The following is a 17947-nucleotide window of genomic DNA, read 5'->3' on the forward strand; positions in this document are numbered from 1 at the left end:
ACAAGTATAACCAAATCAGAAATGCAAACAAAAATTCCCAATATTCTTTTATATGCTTTGAAATTATACCATTCAGCTTAAACGGGCTAAAGGAGTCGAGATTAGAAGCAGGACTACAAAAAGCAGTGGTGGCCACGATGCTGTGTTTAAAAACCAATGCCCAAAAAAGAACAAGAAAATGTGAAGGAGGCTTAGACTCCAACTCTGTGGTACTAAAGAAAGTGACTTGTATTGAATGTGTAAGTGAATGCTTGCTTATTCCTTCCAATGGACACTAACTATAGTTCTCTTCTCTTCTAAAAGGCTATTATGTTAATACCTCTTATAACTCAGGCATCTTAGAAACGCAGCATTCAAGATTGATTTAGAAACTATACTGTAAGAAATGGGGACCTGGGAAGTGATATTTATTACATATGATAAACAAAGGGCTACTAATCTTAAGTTATGGAGGGTCATAGTGACTGACTCCCAAGAGCTATTCCACCCCCCTGAGATTAGTCCAAACTAATAGTAATAATCCTCCCACAGGCAGTGACTGATCGAGGAAGAGGCATGTGACCCGATTTCAGACAATGAGGAATGTCTGCTGGGGACTTCTGGGGAAGGTCTCCTCCCATCTAAGAAGGGGTGGGAGGCAGGTAGAGCCTCCTGTCCTCTGGACACTGGGTCCAGATGTGATGCTTGGAGCTGCTGCCGCCATCTTCCACAAGCCTGAGATGAAGCCCACCGGGAGGCCAGCAGAGCAGCACTGGGGGAAGCACCCTGGATGCCCCACCTGAGACTCGCCCTTTGTAAAGTAATAGACTCCCTTATTATTTAAACCCTCAACACAAACTGTTGGTGCTAATTTCAGCCAAAAAATCCATATGATGTATAAGAGCTTTAACAATTATTAAGAAAAATATACGGTGATCAAAATCATAGAAAAATATATGAGTCGGCAATTCATAAAAGACTGAAAAACTAATAAACATGAACCCAATCTTACTAATAATCAAGGTTAGGTTTCTAGATCTGAGGAAAAAAAATCTGCAGGAGTTCCTCATAGGTTTTGGGGCTAAACTTCATTGGTTAAAGGGTTTACAAATAGCTATTCCCAGCCTGTGACTTGTTTTTCTCACAACATGGTGTCTTCTGTCATATAGTTTAATACATAGTCAGATAAAGAATTCTTCCTGGCAGATACATTTTGTGTTGTTAAGAAACTCTAGGCAGGGCACGTGCTTCATGCCTGTAATCCCAGCACTTTGGGAGGCCGATGTGAGTGGATCACTTGAGGTCAGGAGTTCGAGACCAGCCTGCCCAACATGGAGAAACCCCATCTCTACTAAAAACACAAAAATTAGTCGGGTGTGGTGGCGCATATCTGTAGTCACAGCTACTCAGGAGGCTGAGGCAAGATAATCGCTTGAACCAGGAGGCGGAGACTGCAGTGAGCCAAGATTGCACCACTGCACTCCAGCCTGGGCAACAGAGAGAGATTCTGCCTCAAAAAAAAAAGAGCAAAAAGAAACTCTACCCCTACTCCAGTGTTCATCTATATTTTCTTCCAAAGGTTTTAATTTACTTTTCACATTTAGGCATTTAATCTATCTTGAATTTGTGGATGGTATGAAATAAGGATATCCTCTTGCTCTCTCTTCTGTTTGGAAACCCAAATGTCCAATAAAGTTAAGAAAAGTTTCCCAACCATACTGGGAACTGGAAAATGCAAATTAAAATGAGAAATAAACCAGTTCAGATGAACAAATCTTACTTTTTTTTTGAGATGGAGTCTCACTCTGTCACCCGGGCTCGAGTGCAGTAGCACAATCTTGGCTCACTGCAACCTCTGCCTCCCGGGTTCAAGCAATTCTCTGCCTCAGTATCCCAGGTAGCTGCAATTACAGGTACCCACCACCATGCCCAGCTAATTTTTGTATTTTTAGTAGAGATGGGTTTTCACCATGTTGGCTAAGCTGGTCTTGAACTCCTGACCTCAGGTGATCCACCCGCTTCAACCTCTCAAAGTGCTGGGATTACAGGTGTGAGCTACCACGCCCGGCCCAGATGAACACAAATTTTAAGAGATCGATAATATCAAATATTGAAGAGGATGTAGGGAAACAAAACTTCATACCCTGCAGGCTGAGTAAACGCCCGTATGCCCATCTGGCAATATTTAATAAAGCTAGAAACGTGCATACCCTCTAATGTGTCCATTCCATGTCTGGCTACACACCCTGGCCTGGAGTTTCCCAGCACCGGCTGCACAAGTGAAACCAAAGCTGAGGCAGGGCCCAGATCTGTTTTGTTTTAATTCCCCAGGTGATTATAATACAGAGGAAGGTTTGAAAACTTTTGCCCAGGAGAAACTCTTACTCATGTGCACGTGAGCTGTTTAGAGCACAAGGTTGTTTAGAGCAGGACTGTATAATAATGAGAGACTGGAAACAACCTAAATGTCCCCAATTAACCACCTGTGGATGGCCACAGAGTACAAATGCCTATGGCAGCTGAAATGAATGTATATGTATTAACGTAATACATTTCAAAATCACAATGAAAGGCAAGCTTCAAAAGGATATGTACAGTATAGTACAGTTAAAAAATTCATGCACAATACAATTGATGGCTTATGATACATGCACATATGCTAAAATATAAAACCTAAATGGTAAGCATACACTAACTCCAGGTTGGTGCCTTCTGTGGGGAGAGAAAGAAACCAGAATCGAGAAGGTGGAGGGTTTTGAGTGTATCTAATGTTCTCTTTCTCTATTTCTTCAATTCTCTATGTTAATAGAAAAATTTCGTAATTAAAAAAACAGGCCAAGTGCAGTGGCTCATGCCTATAATCCCAGCACTTTGAGAGGCCAAGGCGGGTGGATCACCTGAGGTCAGGAGTTCAAGACCAGCCTGGCCAACATGGTGAAACCCCATCTCTACTAAAAATACAAAAATTTGAACATCTAACCACCTCTTACCCCCAATACAAAAATCACCCATAATCCTAGCTACTCGGGAGGCCAAAACAGAAGAATCGCTTGAACCCAGGAGGCAGAGGTTGCAGTGAGCCGAGATAATGCCACTGAACTCCAGTCTGGGTGACAGAGCAAGACTCTGTCTAAAAATAAATAAATAAATAAATAAATAAATAAATAAATAAATAAATAGAAAATAGCCATGGAACAAACTATTGTGGCCATTAAGGAGAAGTTAGAATTTTGACTGCCATGGAAAGACATCTAAAATTGACTGTGAGGTTAAAAAGCAGTTTACAGAATAGTGTATATATATATATGTATATATATATGAACCCATTTGTATTAAATTACATTCATATAAACATATTTACACTATATATAGATATAATGGGCAGAGATTCATATACTTTTAGATGTTAACTTGAATTTGGAGGGATACACACTAAATGACTCTGGAGAGAGAAGTAGGATTGCTTATTCTATTATGTATTATCAGAAAGAAACAGAGCCATTTTCATTAAAATAAACAAACAAGCACTTTAGTAGCAAGCATGAAACTTCAGTTGCTATTTTGGCTCAAGACTGATGTTGGACTAAGTACTTCCAGATTCTACTTTCTCATCTGCAAGAAGTGGGAGGTAACGCTGGCCTCCCCTCCCCTCTTCTTTCTTCTCTCCTCCCTCCCTCTCTTCCTTCCTTCCACCGTTGTGGGCAACACAGTCAATGATTCAAATGGTGTAAAAGGGGTAATAATAAAAAGTAAGTCTCCTTCCCAACCCTAAGCTTCACCCCCTCCCCAGAGGCAACCATCGTAGCCAGGTTCTCACGTCCCTGCCTGGGGAAGTTTTATGCATTGAAAATATACATGTAGGCATATTACCACCTTTACACACTCACACATACTCTCTCTCTCACACTCGAATCACAGCAGAATACAACCCCTCTGCCTTTAAGATAGTGATGATTATCAAATAAGGATGCATGCCCTCATATTTGCTCGATTTCACAAAAGTCCCCATTATTCCATCTGAGAGGCAGTGTTAAGCAAGCAGCACAAATTTTCTTTTAAGTAGCTTGAGAATTTGGGGAGAGTTTCACAATCCATATTGAAGTGTCACCGACTCAGGACCGGGAATTTCTGGACTGAAAAATCAGCCTGTAAGTCTAGGTGCAGGCTGACTCGGAAGTTTGGAATTTCTTAATATGATTCCTGCTAACATATCCATCTTTTAAAAAAGCCTCTTTTTATCACAGCTGCCTCTTAGCTTGAGATTCTTCAATGGTTCCCCATAAACCAAAGATAAAGCTCAAACCCCAAGCTAACACTCACAGCGCCAACATGCCCTCCTCTGTTCCCCAGCAGGCCAGCCCAGCCCAGCCAGGCCCCCTGCTCCCTTCTGCATTCCCCTCCTGCATAGCCCCTCCCTCCCTCCACATTACACTTCCCCACTTTCTCTGCCTCTGGGCGTCTCTACCCTCTGGATTTCAGGAATTACAAAACCCTGGAACTGGAAGGCCATTTATGCAACAAGCACTTATGGAGTACCTACTGTATGCCAGCTCCCGAGCAAGCTGCTTGGAAACAGGTGCCTTGGTCACGTGCGAGTGCTCCTCACAACTTCTGGGGCCTGTCTGCTGATCAGACATTTCCCTCAAATCCAGGGGTGAGGCAGTTCATTTCAATAACAGGCTCTCAGTTTTTTCAGAAGATCCTGTCACTCTTGTGGCGTTACCACTTATCAGAGCTACTCTTGACGTGTACAGCCAGAATTAAACAGACTCCTTTGTTCTTGGTGTTCTATCTTTAGTAATGCTGCTGAAATCTGAGTGAGCATCATCAGAGGCACATGCCACACCAGGGACCCATTCTGAACACACGGCCCATGAGACTCCTGGGTCTCTGTCTTGAGAACTTCAGCCAAGTCAGGTCTTGGCACCCTATCACTTGTGCACCTACATTTTTTGAACAGCAAGACTTACATCAAACCTTGTGAGATCTCATCGGCCCACCTCGACAGATCTTTTTAGATCCTGGTGCTCTTGCCCATGAATTCACAATCCCTGCCAGGTTGGTGTCCCTGTTTCTTGAATGTGAGCCACAGGCCTCCTCCATCCAAGGCAGTCAAAATAACTGAAGGGAATGAAACTGAAAACAGAGCCCTGGGACACGAGACACTTCCCTCTGGCTGCCTTGGACCCACTGCCTGTGTCCTCTTGGGGCCTGACACACACCAGGGGCCCATGCCAGTTCTGAGGCTGCCACCGATTCCAGCACCCAGCCCAGCCCAGCCTTCCATGGCTCCTCACAATCCACACCACCATGCCCACATATTCCTTTGATAACATGATCTAATTATCCTGCCCCTTTTTTCAACAAACACCCTTTCCCTACATAATTCAGTTCATATTAGATTCCTAAAATCGCAGAGGTGATGGAAGGTGATTTAGAGAAATTATCGAATGGGTTTCATCCTCTATAAAACTTTATTGCCCTTATCACTGGAACTTTTGTGGGTTTTTTTGTGCCATTTGAACATCTAACCACTTCTTACCCCCAAAGAACAAGTTCCCTGATAGCAGGAATGTGCCACCCCTGACTGGGGCAGGAGGAACAGAGTGGAGCTGGAAGAGGATCAACATTTAATAGGTGCTCATGCTACACTGGGAAACTGACATGTTTAATCCCCATGAAAACTTTGCTTAGCAATACTAGTATCCCATTTTATAGATGGGCCCACCATGGCCTGGAAAGGCTGGATAATCTGCCCAGGATGATCTGGAAAGGGGTGAGCTCATTGGTCATTCGCCCTAGGCCCACTGACTAAGAGTGGACCACAGTGACAGTAAAAACGTATACAGGAAAACAGAGCACTCAAAACCAACTTTAAAAAGTGAGAAAGGTCCAGAATAAATGTCCAGGTAGCTACAGAATCTGGCCACCACTGTCATCAGGGTGAGGTTCTGCTGCGAATGCCTCATCTCAAACCTTTTGTGCCAAAGCACTCGTTTGATCATCGAATAAACCCACACTGAGTACCGACTGTGTGTCAGGCACCGAGGGGGCTGAGGGTGGTGGTAGATGAGATCCAGTCCCTGTCTTGGGGCACTCACTGTCTAATGGGGGAGGCAGGCTTGGAAACAACATGGGCAGTCCCCAGATAGACATCGGCACACACAGGTAGCTGCCGTCTAATCCTGGCTGGGATTCCCAGCGAGGGCTTCCAGAGGAGATGGTGTTTGAGCCGACTCACAAAGGCCTGGCAGTCGACGGAGGGCAGAGGGTGGCTTGAGGTAGTGGGAAGAGCAGGTATCCAGACATCAGGGCCACATGCAAAGGCCCAGGGCCCAGCAAGAGGGAGGAGAGGAGGATGGCAGGATTCTCCAGGGCTAGAGTGGGGCACAGGAGAGGCAAGAGCAGGGCAGGTCAAAGAAGGGACTCCTGGCATCCAGAGGTGCCTGAAGGGCGTGGATGCCATGTGAAGCACCATTGACCTTGATGTCACAGGGCCCAGGGCAAAGCTGCCACAGGTGCACGCTGCTGCCTCCTGCTTACAGGGGATGAGGCCTGGGGAGCTGAGCTCTGACCTGGGGGTAGGGCCTCCAGACTTGGGCAGCACTGCCATGGCCACCTCCTAGACGGAGAAAGCAGGGTGGACTGAGCACGAAGGGGGAGAGTGGAGAGAAGAGGGGTTCAATGACACGAACACCCGTGTGGCCTTGGGGAAAAGGGGGAGCAGTGGAGAACACCCGTGTGGCCTTGGGGAGAAGGGGGCGTGGACATCGGGGAGCAGGTTTGCCGCACCCGTGAATGAACAGAAGACCTTCTCCCAAACAGTGCCAGGACACCCTGGGCGACGGATTCACCAGTGAACACAGATCTTTTCATGGCAATAAAATACATTCTGACATTTAACATAAGAGACTGCTGGGGACGGCACAGGAAGAAGTCATTTCTCAGCAAGGAGCTGCTGAGGCTGGCATTTCCGGTGCCTGCAGGAAGCTTGTTCTCCTTGGAAGGAGCAGCTGGCTGATGCCGAGGCTCGGGCCTCCCTCATTGGGAGCTCAGGGCCTAGCTGGGGGTCTTGATGAGCACATGATACAATCACTGCCTGTTCCCTGCTTCGAGTGGATGCAGCCAGGCAGCCTGGAGTGACCTTCAGGGCTTCCTGCCCTCCCCATGCCCACACCTACCCGGAGTCTAAAGGGTCAGCTTTATAGATGTGCTTGCTGAGACAACACCTCAGTCTCTACCTCCCTAAAGCCCCTGCCCCACCCATTACTGTCAACAAGATGTGTCTATTCCCCTGGCCACTGCCCCTCTGGGACCTGGGACCTGGCCCTCCTTCCTGCTGGTAACTGCTCCCGGTACCCCTCCCCCAAGGCCCATCAAGAAGCCTGTGGGGCCGGCAACCCCTGGAATGGACTCTGCTCACAGAGACTGGTGGCTGGACCTGGGGGTGTGTATTTTTCCAATGCCTCTTCTACTGACCTTTAATTACACTGTTTGCCCAGCTTCCCAAACCATTAACTTCACCTCGCAGCAACCATACGTCAATTAACAGAGGGCCCGCTCTGAGCTTGAGCTCCTGAACACAATTAGGCGTGACAGTCCACAAATAAGAAAGAACTGGAGAATTAATTAAGGTCTAAGCAAATTAATTACCAGTCCCCAATCGATTCCGATGCCAGCACACATGCTCCTGGGCTCACTGTCTTTCCTAACATCTCCAAGTATAAATGGAAACTGAGATCTCCCACACGATTGCTGTTCTAGACCAGAGGCACAGCATCGCCCTGAAACCACCTCTCTGCAAGGGGGCAGAAATGGCTGCAGTGAGCATCCCAGGGCTTCCCACGTACTCAGCACATGTGTGTGTACACGCATCAGTCATGTGACACAGGCGTGTGCACACACACTCTGAAAAACTAGGGGAGGAACCTGGAGGCAGAATAGGGAGGATACTGCGTAGCCTTGGCTGCCTCTGGGCCACACTGCTCAGTTTCTCAGCTATAGGGGTGAGGGGTTATCTCAGAGGGCTTGAAATAGCCCTGGGCTGGGCCTGGGAGGCCTGGGCTCTGGCCAGCTCAGTACCACTTTCAGCAAGTCTGACTTTGTTCATTCTTCTGTAAGAAGGTGATGGCATGCTCTGCCTTCAGACCCTCCCGGCACAGAATGAGGAGAACCGAGGGGGAGGAGAGAGGCCTGCTGGAGAATATGAGGGGAGCCGTGCAGCACCCAAGAGCTCTGCAAACCTCAAGGAGGCCTGCAGTCACAGAGGTCCTGGTGGGAAGGGGCTGAAGGAGGGTCTCGTCAGAGGCCTTATTTCCAGATGAGGAGACAGTGGGTAGAATGGGGTGGGAGTGGTGGAGTTTGGTGTGCGGTCCAGGTGAGTGTGTCTCAGGCCACTCTTAGGCAGTGTGTAGCCCACCTCCCAGGCTTCAGGCTGGAGCCTGCAGAGGAGCTGGCAGAGCCTTGGGAAGAAGAAGTTGACTCCTGGGGCTTCCTTGTTCCCTAGAGCTTGAGTTCCCAACCTGCTCAGAAGTGTGAGAGTCTGGATGTGGCCTCTGACCACAGGGCACAAGCCTCTTCAGGACCCCCCATCACCCTGAAGACCCCCTTCAACTCCACTCACATCCCAACAACGGGGTTTAAATATGATCACTGCCAATTTCCCCAGCACCTTCCCCTGTGCACTCACTGCTGAGTCCCATCTCTGCAAGCAGCCTAGAGGGACAGGGGACCCTCCACGAGGTCAAGCACAGCCTGAGCCAGCTTCTTGGTCACCTTTAACAGTGGCCCAGCTAGGTCTGGCCTAGCCTGCCTCGGAGAGCTGGAGTGAACTCCAGGCAGGACCTAGGCCCTGCCAGCACCCAGTGCAGCGTAGGGATACTCTGGATAAGGTGAAGAGAGGCCAAGTACAGGGACTGGACAGTGGCCTTGAGAGGACCAGCGGGCTTTTGAGTCCCTGGTGGGTAAGGGCCATACCTAATCATCTCAAAACTGTGTCAGCATTGACTAGGGCAGTCCGCAAGTGCCCACCTGCAGATGAGAGGGATGGACATGGGGACTAGAGAGATGGAAGCCTGTGTGGTGGGAGGGGAGGCTGGGGCTGGGGCAGAAGGCAGGCAGGCACCCAGCCAGGACTCAGCAGCCAGGCGGAGGAAGAAGCCACAGAGGGCCTGCCTCTCCCTGGATCCCGGCGAGCTAGGACTGTCAGGGCTGCAAACCACATTATGCAAGCTGCAAGGGATGTTCACGATCTCAAGACTACAACAGTGGCTGCACCTGTGCCAGCAGCTGAGGCCTCATTCCCAAAAAGAAGAGGGGAGGGGAATTGCACTAGAGTCTGAAGAGGGGCAGGTCAGAAAGTCTCAGACCCAAAGCAGGGACCCTCCTCCTAAAACAGTCCCAGAGAGGTTAAGACCACTCCAAGGTCACACAGCAAGATGGCCAGTAGGGCTGGAATGGGCCGCCGGCAAAGTTCTTATCTAAAGCTTGGCTAAGGACAGATTACATCTTGGCCGAATCCCAGATCCAGCCCAGTGCAGCCGAGCGCTGCCCCTTCTCAGACTGCATCTGACCCTCCAGGCTGAATGGCCAGGAACAGCAGTTGGGCAGCCGTGTTTGCTTTATTAGGCCTCTTAACGAAGTCAGATCTAAAGGGTTATTCCATTAATGGCCCACGACAGAAATAGCTGAAAGTTCATTAAAAGTGTGGAGTTGCTATAGCAATTATCTGGGCTGGCTGAGGCTAAGCCAGGTGGCTGGTTCTGGGAGTTCATTAGTCTCTGGGTCATCCAGGGGTGGGGCTGCCCAGCAATGACCTCTCAGCCTCTCACAGGGCTTTGCAGGTGCTTCAAAGCACCTTCCTCTCAGTGGAAACTGGTTTGTGGCCTCACTTGCTCCTCCCAGAGCTCTGGGCTGTAGGAAGGTGGGTACTGGTACCCACATTTTACAGATGGAGAAGCAGGGCCCTGGAGATGATGATCAGGGTCAGGACCATGAGCCTGGGTCTGACTCCGGCTCTTCAGACTGTGCCTTGGTACCACAGAGGTCACAAGTCCTCATGCCCTGTGCTGGCCTGTCCCCGTTGTTGTCCTCTGGCACAGATGGGGAGCTCTGCTGTTATGGTTCAAGCACTGGTTTACCCTTCTCTTTTGACAACTATGCACTGCCTTACGCTGTTCTCAATACCAAAGGCTTGAAACCTAGACTAGCAGAAGCTTCCAACCTTCTCTTGTGCCAGGAACCACTCTGGCTTCACTCTGGTGAAGCCCATGGAGCCCTCTCAGAATAATGTTTCTAAATGCATAAAACAAAACACATAGGATCACGGGGATCATCCTGAAAGAAATTACCAAAATATTGTGATATAGTAATAGATGTTTTTTTTTGTTTTGTTTTGTTTTGTTTTTGAGACAGAGTCTCACTCTGTTGCCAGGTTGGATTGCAGTGGCGTGATCTCGGCTCACTGCAACCTCCAACTCCCTGGTTCAGGTGATTCTCCTGCCTCAGCCTCCTGAGTAGCTGGGATTATAGGCCTGCACCACCACACCCAGCTAATTTTTGTATTTTTAGTAGAGATGGGTTTTCACCATGTTGGCAAGGATGGTCTTGATTTCCTGACCTCGTGATCCACCTACCTCGGCCTCCCAAAGTGCTGGGATTACAGGTGTGAGCTACCACACTCAGCCTAGATGTGCTTTTTAACTAATGAATTAAAAACAAGATCTATCAGTTGATGTATTAAATATGAATTAGTGGACAGGCATGTCCACTAATCCCAGCCTCTAATCCCAGCACTTTGGGAGGCCGAGGCAGGTGGATCATGAGGTCAGGAATTCGAGACCAGCCTGGCTAACATGGTGAAACCCCATCTCTACTAAAAACATAAAATTAGACGGGCATGGTGGTGCATGCCTGTAATCCCAGCTACTTGGGAGCCTGAGGCAGGAGAACTGCTTGAAGCTGGGAGGTGGAGGTTTGCAGTGAGCCAAGATCGCGCCACCACACTCCAGCCTGGGTGACAAGAGCGAAGCTCTGTCTCAAAAGAAAAAGAAAATATGAATTAGTGTTGATCATAAATAATATTTTAAGATCTCTGTAAGAACTGTAATGTGCCATGAAAACATCTGTGATTTCTACTGGTGACAAAGTCACAGGTCCTGCTTCTGACTGTGGTTTGCTGCCTACATTCGTAATGGAAGGAAATGTTAAAAGGCAGTTAGAGGTTAATGTAAATCTTTTCTCTGACCAAACTCACTGGATCCACAGCATTCTGTCTACTGATCCCTTGGGGGTCTGGGACCCCAGGCTAAGAACCTCTATGCTGAAAGCAGAATCTCAGCACAGAGCTGGTCAGTGGAACCCCGTGACCTGTCTTTTAGCTACACATTTTGCACCACTTCTCCCAGCTGGGTACCCCCTGGGCATCAGGAGAGGTGTGGAAGGGTCGTCTGTCTTGCTGGGAGCCCCGCGGTCCCCCACACCCACCCACACCACACGTCTATGTGCTGTGCAGGTCTTACCTACAGCAGGGAACGGCACAAACCTCTGGATGAGAAGGCGGGTGGCTGGGGTGAACTTGTTGGCTTTCTGAACCAGGACATTAAGGCCCACCTTTGAAAGAAAAAAATAAAAACACAGAAAAAGTACATGATGCTGCAGTGGCTTGTGGGAGGAGGCGCAGAACTGGAGGAAGGGCAGAGAGTGGGGGATGTCATCTTTCCCCACAATTGCACCTCACACCCCTAATCCGAGCGTCACCTGAGGTTGCAGAGCTCCAGTGTCGCTGCATAAAGTACCACTGCCCAGTCATCCCAGGCAACTGGCCCATAAGAGGGAGAAGTAAAGCATCAGACACATACACACACATTTACACACTCACACACACACACTGCAGAGGAGAAAAGGGATGGGATGATGTGGCAGTTGCTGGTAAAACGATACATACTCCATGAATAAAAGAAGTGTAGGAAGGCCTCATTCCCACCTTAGCCCTAAGCACTACCTTTCTGAAATTCCATGGTACACCCAGGTGTGGGCCCAGCCAGACCATAAGGGCTCAGGACAGGGAGACCCCCACACCTGCCCACAGGCTGCAGGACTAAGCAGTGTAGCTCAGGGCAGGATGGAGGGTGAGGTGGATGTCCTGAACTCACTGTCATTGCCTTCATACCTGTCATCTGGCCCAGGATGCCAGGTGCCCCACCCCAGCCCCTGGCTGGGGTCTTCATCACTCCAGTCCATCCCCTAGGCTCTTTCACCTTTCGAGAGCACAGGCTTTCTGATGTCTGCCACACCAGCTCCTCTCTATGACCAACCTGCCTGAGAAGGTATCATCTCCTTCCCGCAGCAGCCTTGGCCTCCATAACCTCACTTCCCCAGTCCCCCAACACCCCACATTCAACCCCGAGAACTGCTGCTCATCAGATGCTCCGTAGCCTTCCAGTCATGGGGCCTTTGCAGTGCTGGTCCCTGTGCCTGGGATGCCTCCCTCCTCCACTCAGTCCACACCTGTTCTTTCGGGCCCGCCCAGGAGTTCTACCTCCAGTGTCACTTACTAGCAGTGGGACCTTAGGCAGGTAAGTCATTTCATCTTTCTCTGCCTTGGTTTACCTATCTGTAAAAAGGGATAGTAATACCTACAACATCCCAGGGCTGGTATAAGAATGTATGTAAAGTGGTGGGTGTGAGCTTGGCATATAAGAGACCTCAATAAATGAAGCTATATAATCATGATGTCACCGGACCAGGAGAAGTGACTGCACCTTTTTCATCTTTGTATGTCCACTACTTAGGGCTACACTCACTGGCACATAGTACACGCTCAATAAATTGGTGACTCAGGAATAAATGCAGGAACCAACAAACATATGACTGCATGGAGAAGACAAAGGCTGGGAGTGGGGCTTTGCGGAGGAGAGAAAGATGGGGTTGGGCTAGGCAGAGGAAAAGGACTTTCTGGTGGAGAAATGCATATGAGTGCAGGCCTGGAGACAGAAAAGGCAAGATGCATGAAACCAGAAAAGGGGTTGGGTTGCAGAGGCCTCTGCTTCCCCAGACAGTGGTCAAAGCCAGCCCCCTGTGCTGTCTTTCCTGGGGAGCGTGGGAAGAGCCGTGGCAGGACTCCTGGCCTCATGGGCCAGGGCAGCCTGCTCTCAGGTCTGGCATACCTGGTGGCTCAGCAGGCCACCCTGTGCCCTCGGGCCTGGCTCTGGCCTTAATGTTGTGGGTGGTTGGGGAAGACGCAGAGCCTTGGGAAGGCCTCCAGGGCTGCCAGGTGCCTGCCGCTGTTGAGGCAGGGTGCAGCAAGGCAGAAACAGCCCAGGCCAGGCTGCGACTGTGAGATCCAGGAAGACAAGGAAGTGCTGGTCCGCCAGCCCCGGGGCAGTGCAGCATTCCGTGGAGCCAGAGTGCTTCCTGGCATGCCCACCCTGGGCTCTCGGGAACACAGCCCCCATCTTAAGTCTCAGGCTGATCCTCAGAGTCCAATCCTTGGTCTCCCAGCTCGCTCAAGGGAAGGCTGGGAGGCAGCCAGGGGCATCACGGCGTGGACTCACTTGAGTGGTACAGTGGGCAGGGCTGGGGAGCTGCCGGTTCACACTGGGCCTTGCTGCCCCCGCCACACGAATGGAATTCATCAAGTCCAGGAGCGAGTGACTCAGAAATGGCCTCCCTCACCCCCAAAAAAGTGCAGTGAGAGAAAGCGTGGGAGGAGGCTGGAGGACACACAGATGGGCAGTAGCGATGAAGAGGAGGGGGCTTGGGAGAAGTCAGTAAGCACCTCCTACGTGAGGCCACTCAGCACATATTCACATGAAATATCTTAATGAGATCCCCACGACAAGTCTTTTGGATAGACCAAGTTGGCCCTTTTTACAGATAGAGACAGGTCCAGAGAGGTTGAACAATTTTGCCCAAGGACAGACAGCTGTCATGAGGCAAGTAAGGCTAGGATTTGAACGCAGGGACTGCTAATTCCAAAGCCCTGCTCCTAACCACAGTGCTCTCGACCTTCCCATTGTCTCCCACCTGAGGGAGCGATGCTTTCATATCTGCATGCCTTTGAACGGCACATCTGCATAGCAAGCACCTCCCTGACAATGGCCACCTTGGGGCTGGGGTCCAAATGAGTGGAAAACAGAAGGCAACTCCTGCAGGGAAGACAGGGCCCTTGAACCATCCCTGCCCCCAGCAGCCAGAAGTCAGAAGATCTGAGTTCAAAATCCTGCATGACAATTTAAGAAGATACAGGAAGTGCTGGAAGAGGCGGGGAGCAGGAGCCATTCAAGGAAGTGAGCAGAGGGGCTGGGACCCTTCCCCATGACAGCCTCTTGGGGGTAGGCAGGGCTGGAGAGCAGTGGGAGGGAAAGGAGGAAAGGTAGCCATCACATTTGCCTCCCTCTCTCCAAAGCCTCCCCCTCCCTGGTTGGCCATTCTTCCCACTGGCTAGGACTGGCACAGCTCAGAGTGTAGGGAGGAAGAACGAAGAGAGAAAACAATGTTCTTGTCCCAGGTTTCTTCTGGGCTCTCCTTCCCTGAAAGTCACCAGGTCTCCCAGCATGGATAGGGTGACTTTTAGTGCGGTACACATATGTTTCTGAGAGCATGGCCAACATGCCTGAGACCGAGAAAGGGGCTGGGGACCAGCAAAGCAGGGAGGAGACCTGGGCATGTGTGTAGCTGTGAGCTCACAAGGAGTCAGTGAGGTCACAATGCCCACTTGTCAGTGATGGGCCCAGTGGCAGGGAGGGCATGGACACAGAAGAGGCAAAGGGCCACTTACCCTCACCCCTTCCCAGGCCCCAGCCCAGGTCTTACTGCCGCAGCACCTAGGACAGCCACAGCCTGAGAAGAACCCAAGATGGCTGCAGACCAGGGGTTGAGAGCCTGTCTGTTCTGGTTCCTCAGGGCCCTTTGGCCTGGAACATTTGGTAGAGCCCGTTAAAATGAAAAAGCCAAGAGGCTGGTGGCGCTGAATGCCAGCTCGTTTTCCCTGGCATGGTGAGTCCTGTTTAAGGGAACCAGCTGGTATTAATGGCACACAGCTCATCACAAACAGCAGCTAGCGATCAGAAAAATCAGAGCTAATAATCGGGTTCAGGAAAGATAATGAGATGTGGAACAATTACTGCTGAGGGTCCCCCAGGATCTGTTTTAACAGCATCCAAATAAGCCACAAAATAGAAATTAACCAAACAGGAGCTCCATTTTGGTAGATGGGGAAAACAAACAGGGTGTGGATTTTGCACAAGAATTTCTCCTATGGCCATCAGACGGGGTTTCTGGGAAAACCAGGGCTCAGGCCCCAGAAGACATCAGCAATATCCTGAAAGAGGGAATAGGCCTTCTTGACCACCTATCTCCAAGGTCTGGCTACTGGGCCAGTGAATTTGCCATGAGCAGCTGACAGGAGACCAGGGGAAAGGGAGGGAAGGCCAGCTTCCTGATAGTCCCCATAGAGATGGGAACAGGGTCAACCAGCAGCAGGAGCTGTGGGTAGGGTGGGAGCTGCATGACACCAAATCTTTAGTGTCATGAGCTACACAGTTGGTGGCTGTAGCCTTAAGAACCAAGGGCTTTCTGGGCCAACAGGCCAGCAAGGAGACACTGGATGGAGCTGGAAAAATGCCTGCATCCCTCTCCCCGCATCTGTGCCCTGACTCCAGCCTGAATATCCGTTGCCTGGTGGATGCCTCTATGTCCAAGGGCTCTAGGCATTCCACCTTCTCGCACCTCAAATGAAGGTTGTCTCGCTCTTCCTCACCCACACCCCAGCCTCCTCGCCCATTTCCAGCTCTGCTTCTCATGCCAGAGACCTCAGAGCGTTCTGGGCAGAAGCCTCCTGGGGCCCACGTGTAACCATGGCTCCCTGGTGCATCTCCCGGATATCATGAATGCAGCTGTTTGCTCTCCCTGCTCCCCCGACTCAGCACGCAGCCTCTGTCCCAGGATGACTGCGTGCCTCCTAACCAGGCCCCCTGCTTCCATTCTTGCCCCCATCCATCTGTTCTCTACAGCAGTCGGAGTGAAGTCTGAAAACACATGGCAACTTGCTTAAAGCCTTCAGTGGTACTGGAGGAGCCACACAGCCCTGCAGGACTGCCTGGCTTGCTTGAAAGGCTCTGGCTACCTGTATGAGGAGGTGCCGTGAGGGAGTGGGTCCAAGGGTCATGAAGCCTCCTGAGGAAGGGGATGCCTGCCTGACCCCTGAGTAGGAGGCTAGGAAGGGAGCGGGACTCCGCCGAGGATCAGAAGAATGAAATACCAGGTCGTCTGCGGGGCACTCAGACAACAGTCCGCAGACTCTACTGCAGAACAATGGAGGAAGGGGCATGCCTAAAAGGAGGGCACCTCTTGGGCGATAATAATGTAACCAAGGGTTAGGGGTTTGTGTGGGCACTGGGGGCAAGGGTTGGAGAAGGTCAAAGAATCGCTGAAGTACCAAAACTATCCACCAGAGGGCACACTTGATAGAACACATTGGTAGTCAAGTAGACCCAAGACCCTCCATGGAGGTCAATTGTTCCCCAACCCCAGCCAGCCTGCTGCTTGGCAATGGGGTCAGCAGCAAAGTAGCCAAGTAGCTGGGACAGAGTTCTGCACAGGCTAAAACATCAGTTGCTCCAGCTGTGACCAAGTTGCTTGTTTGCTGACAACAGTGACCAACCCTGACTCCTGAACCATGCCCCACAAGGGCCAGGGGGCTACCTGCTAGGAAATCAATTACACAGACCCCTTCTACACAGGAGGCGGCAACAACTTGTCCTCCCTAGAAAAGACACAGAGCTGCTTTCTGTGTCTGACTCGCACTGCCAGCATCACCATCTGCAGGCTTCTGAACACTGCAGATTCTCTACAGGGTCCATGCGATGGACCCTCCAAACCCAAAGCCACTCCCTGAACACAGCAAGACAACAGTCTGGTCCAGGATTCCCAGGTGCTGTCGTCCCCCTACCTCCCTCCAGCCTGGAGAAGAACAGAAGGGCCTGAGGTACACCCTCCACCACAGAGCCAGCCAGGCCCTGTCTTGCAGGCGGCAGGGCATGCTCTGGGCCAGGGACAAATATATGCCACTGACTTGACAATGGCCAGAAAACACAGGCCCAGGAACTAAGTATGAAGGTGAGCAGAGGGTTGAATTCTGTTACACCTAAAGAACCTCTCAAAAAATGTCTTCCAGTCCCCACTGCTCTCAGGGTACCTGGGGAGGGACTTGTCTGCCAGGCGCCATGATAATAGCTCCTCCAACCTAGAAGCTGAGAACAGCACTTGGCTTCTCCCCTCCCTATGCCACGGGGGGTGCAGTAGGAAAAAGGAAAAAGGGGTCTCTGTGTGTGATTAGGCCTCGATAGGCCCTGTCACTTACTTCACCTCCGTGCCTCAGTCTCCTCATCTGTAAAATGAGGATGAGCACCTAAACGATGTCTGGCGCGCTGCAGGCACTCTGGAAGTGCTAGCTATTATTACAATTCTCATGACTACTTTCCAGTCTGACTATCCAGGGGACACAGAGTTGTCAGTAAGCAATGGGAACTGGAAGGTGTACAGGTTCAGTACCCAGGGATCCCCTGGAACCCCTCCTTCTATGCCAGTGTCTGGTAGTGAAGGTTAACAGCCACTGCATCCTACACAGAAAGAACCCCCCAGGGCCCAGGACCCTTGGGAATGGAGTTCAGCACTGCCCCAACAGGGAAAAACCTCAGCCAGCTAAGACCTAGCTGGAAGGGAAGGGTGTGAGGAATGGGCATGAAGTGCCTCTCATCATGTGGCTCCCCCAGGCAGCTCCTGATTGGTCCCACATCACTTCATCCCTGAGTCTTCCTCTCCAGCCCCACATCCACCCTCATCCAGGCCCCTCGTCCATGAGGGTGGCCCCACCCCTTCTCCTCCAGCCCACTTCCACCTGCACCATCTGAGACACCCAGCAGATGACACCCAGGCAGGGCTCCAGGCATGGCCTCCTTCCTCCTGA

At 50.6% G+C, this 17947-nt stretch overlaps 1 protein-coding gene across 31 annotated transcripts in view; it reads right to left on the minus strand.

Annotated features, from left to right (window-relative positions):
- The window catches only part of SFXN5 (sideroflexin 5), a 133387-nt gene that overhangs the window by 36535 nt on the left and 78905 nt on the right, over positions 1–17947 (minus strand). For 25 of the 31 annotated variants that reach the window (XR_004054294.1, XR_004054293.1, XR_004054292.1 and 22 more), the window contains one exon: positions 11499–11589. Coding sequence is in view for 14 of the 31 variants with exons in the window: in XM_030920995.1 (XP_030776855.1) it covers positions 11499–11589 (91 nt within the window). In the remaining 17 variants the exon portion in view is untranslated. Of the gene's footprint in view, positions 1–11498; positions 11590–17947 lie in introns of those variants that run through there. The other 6 variants (XR_004054306.1, XR_004054302.1, XR_004054304.1 and 3 more) reach the window with 2 other exon arrangements.

This window comes from Rhinopithecus roxellana, chromosome 17 (genome assembly GCF_007565055.1).
Source record: "Rhinopithecus roxellana isolate Shanxi Qingling chromosome 17, ASM756505v1, whole genome shotgun sequence".
Lineage (NCBI taxonomy): Eukaryota > Metazoa > Chordata > Mammalia > Primates > Cercopithecidae > Rhinopithecus > Rhinopithecus roxellana.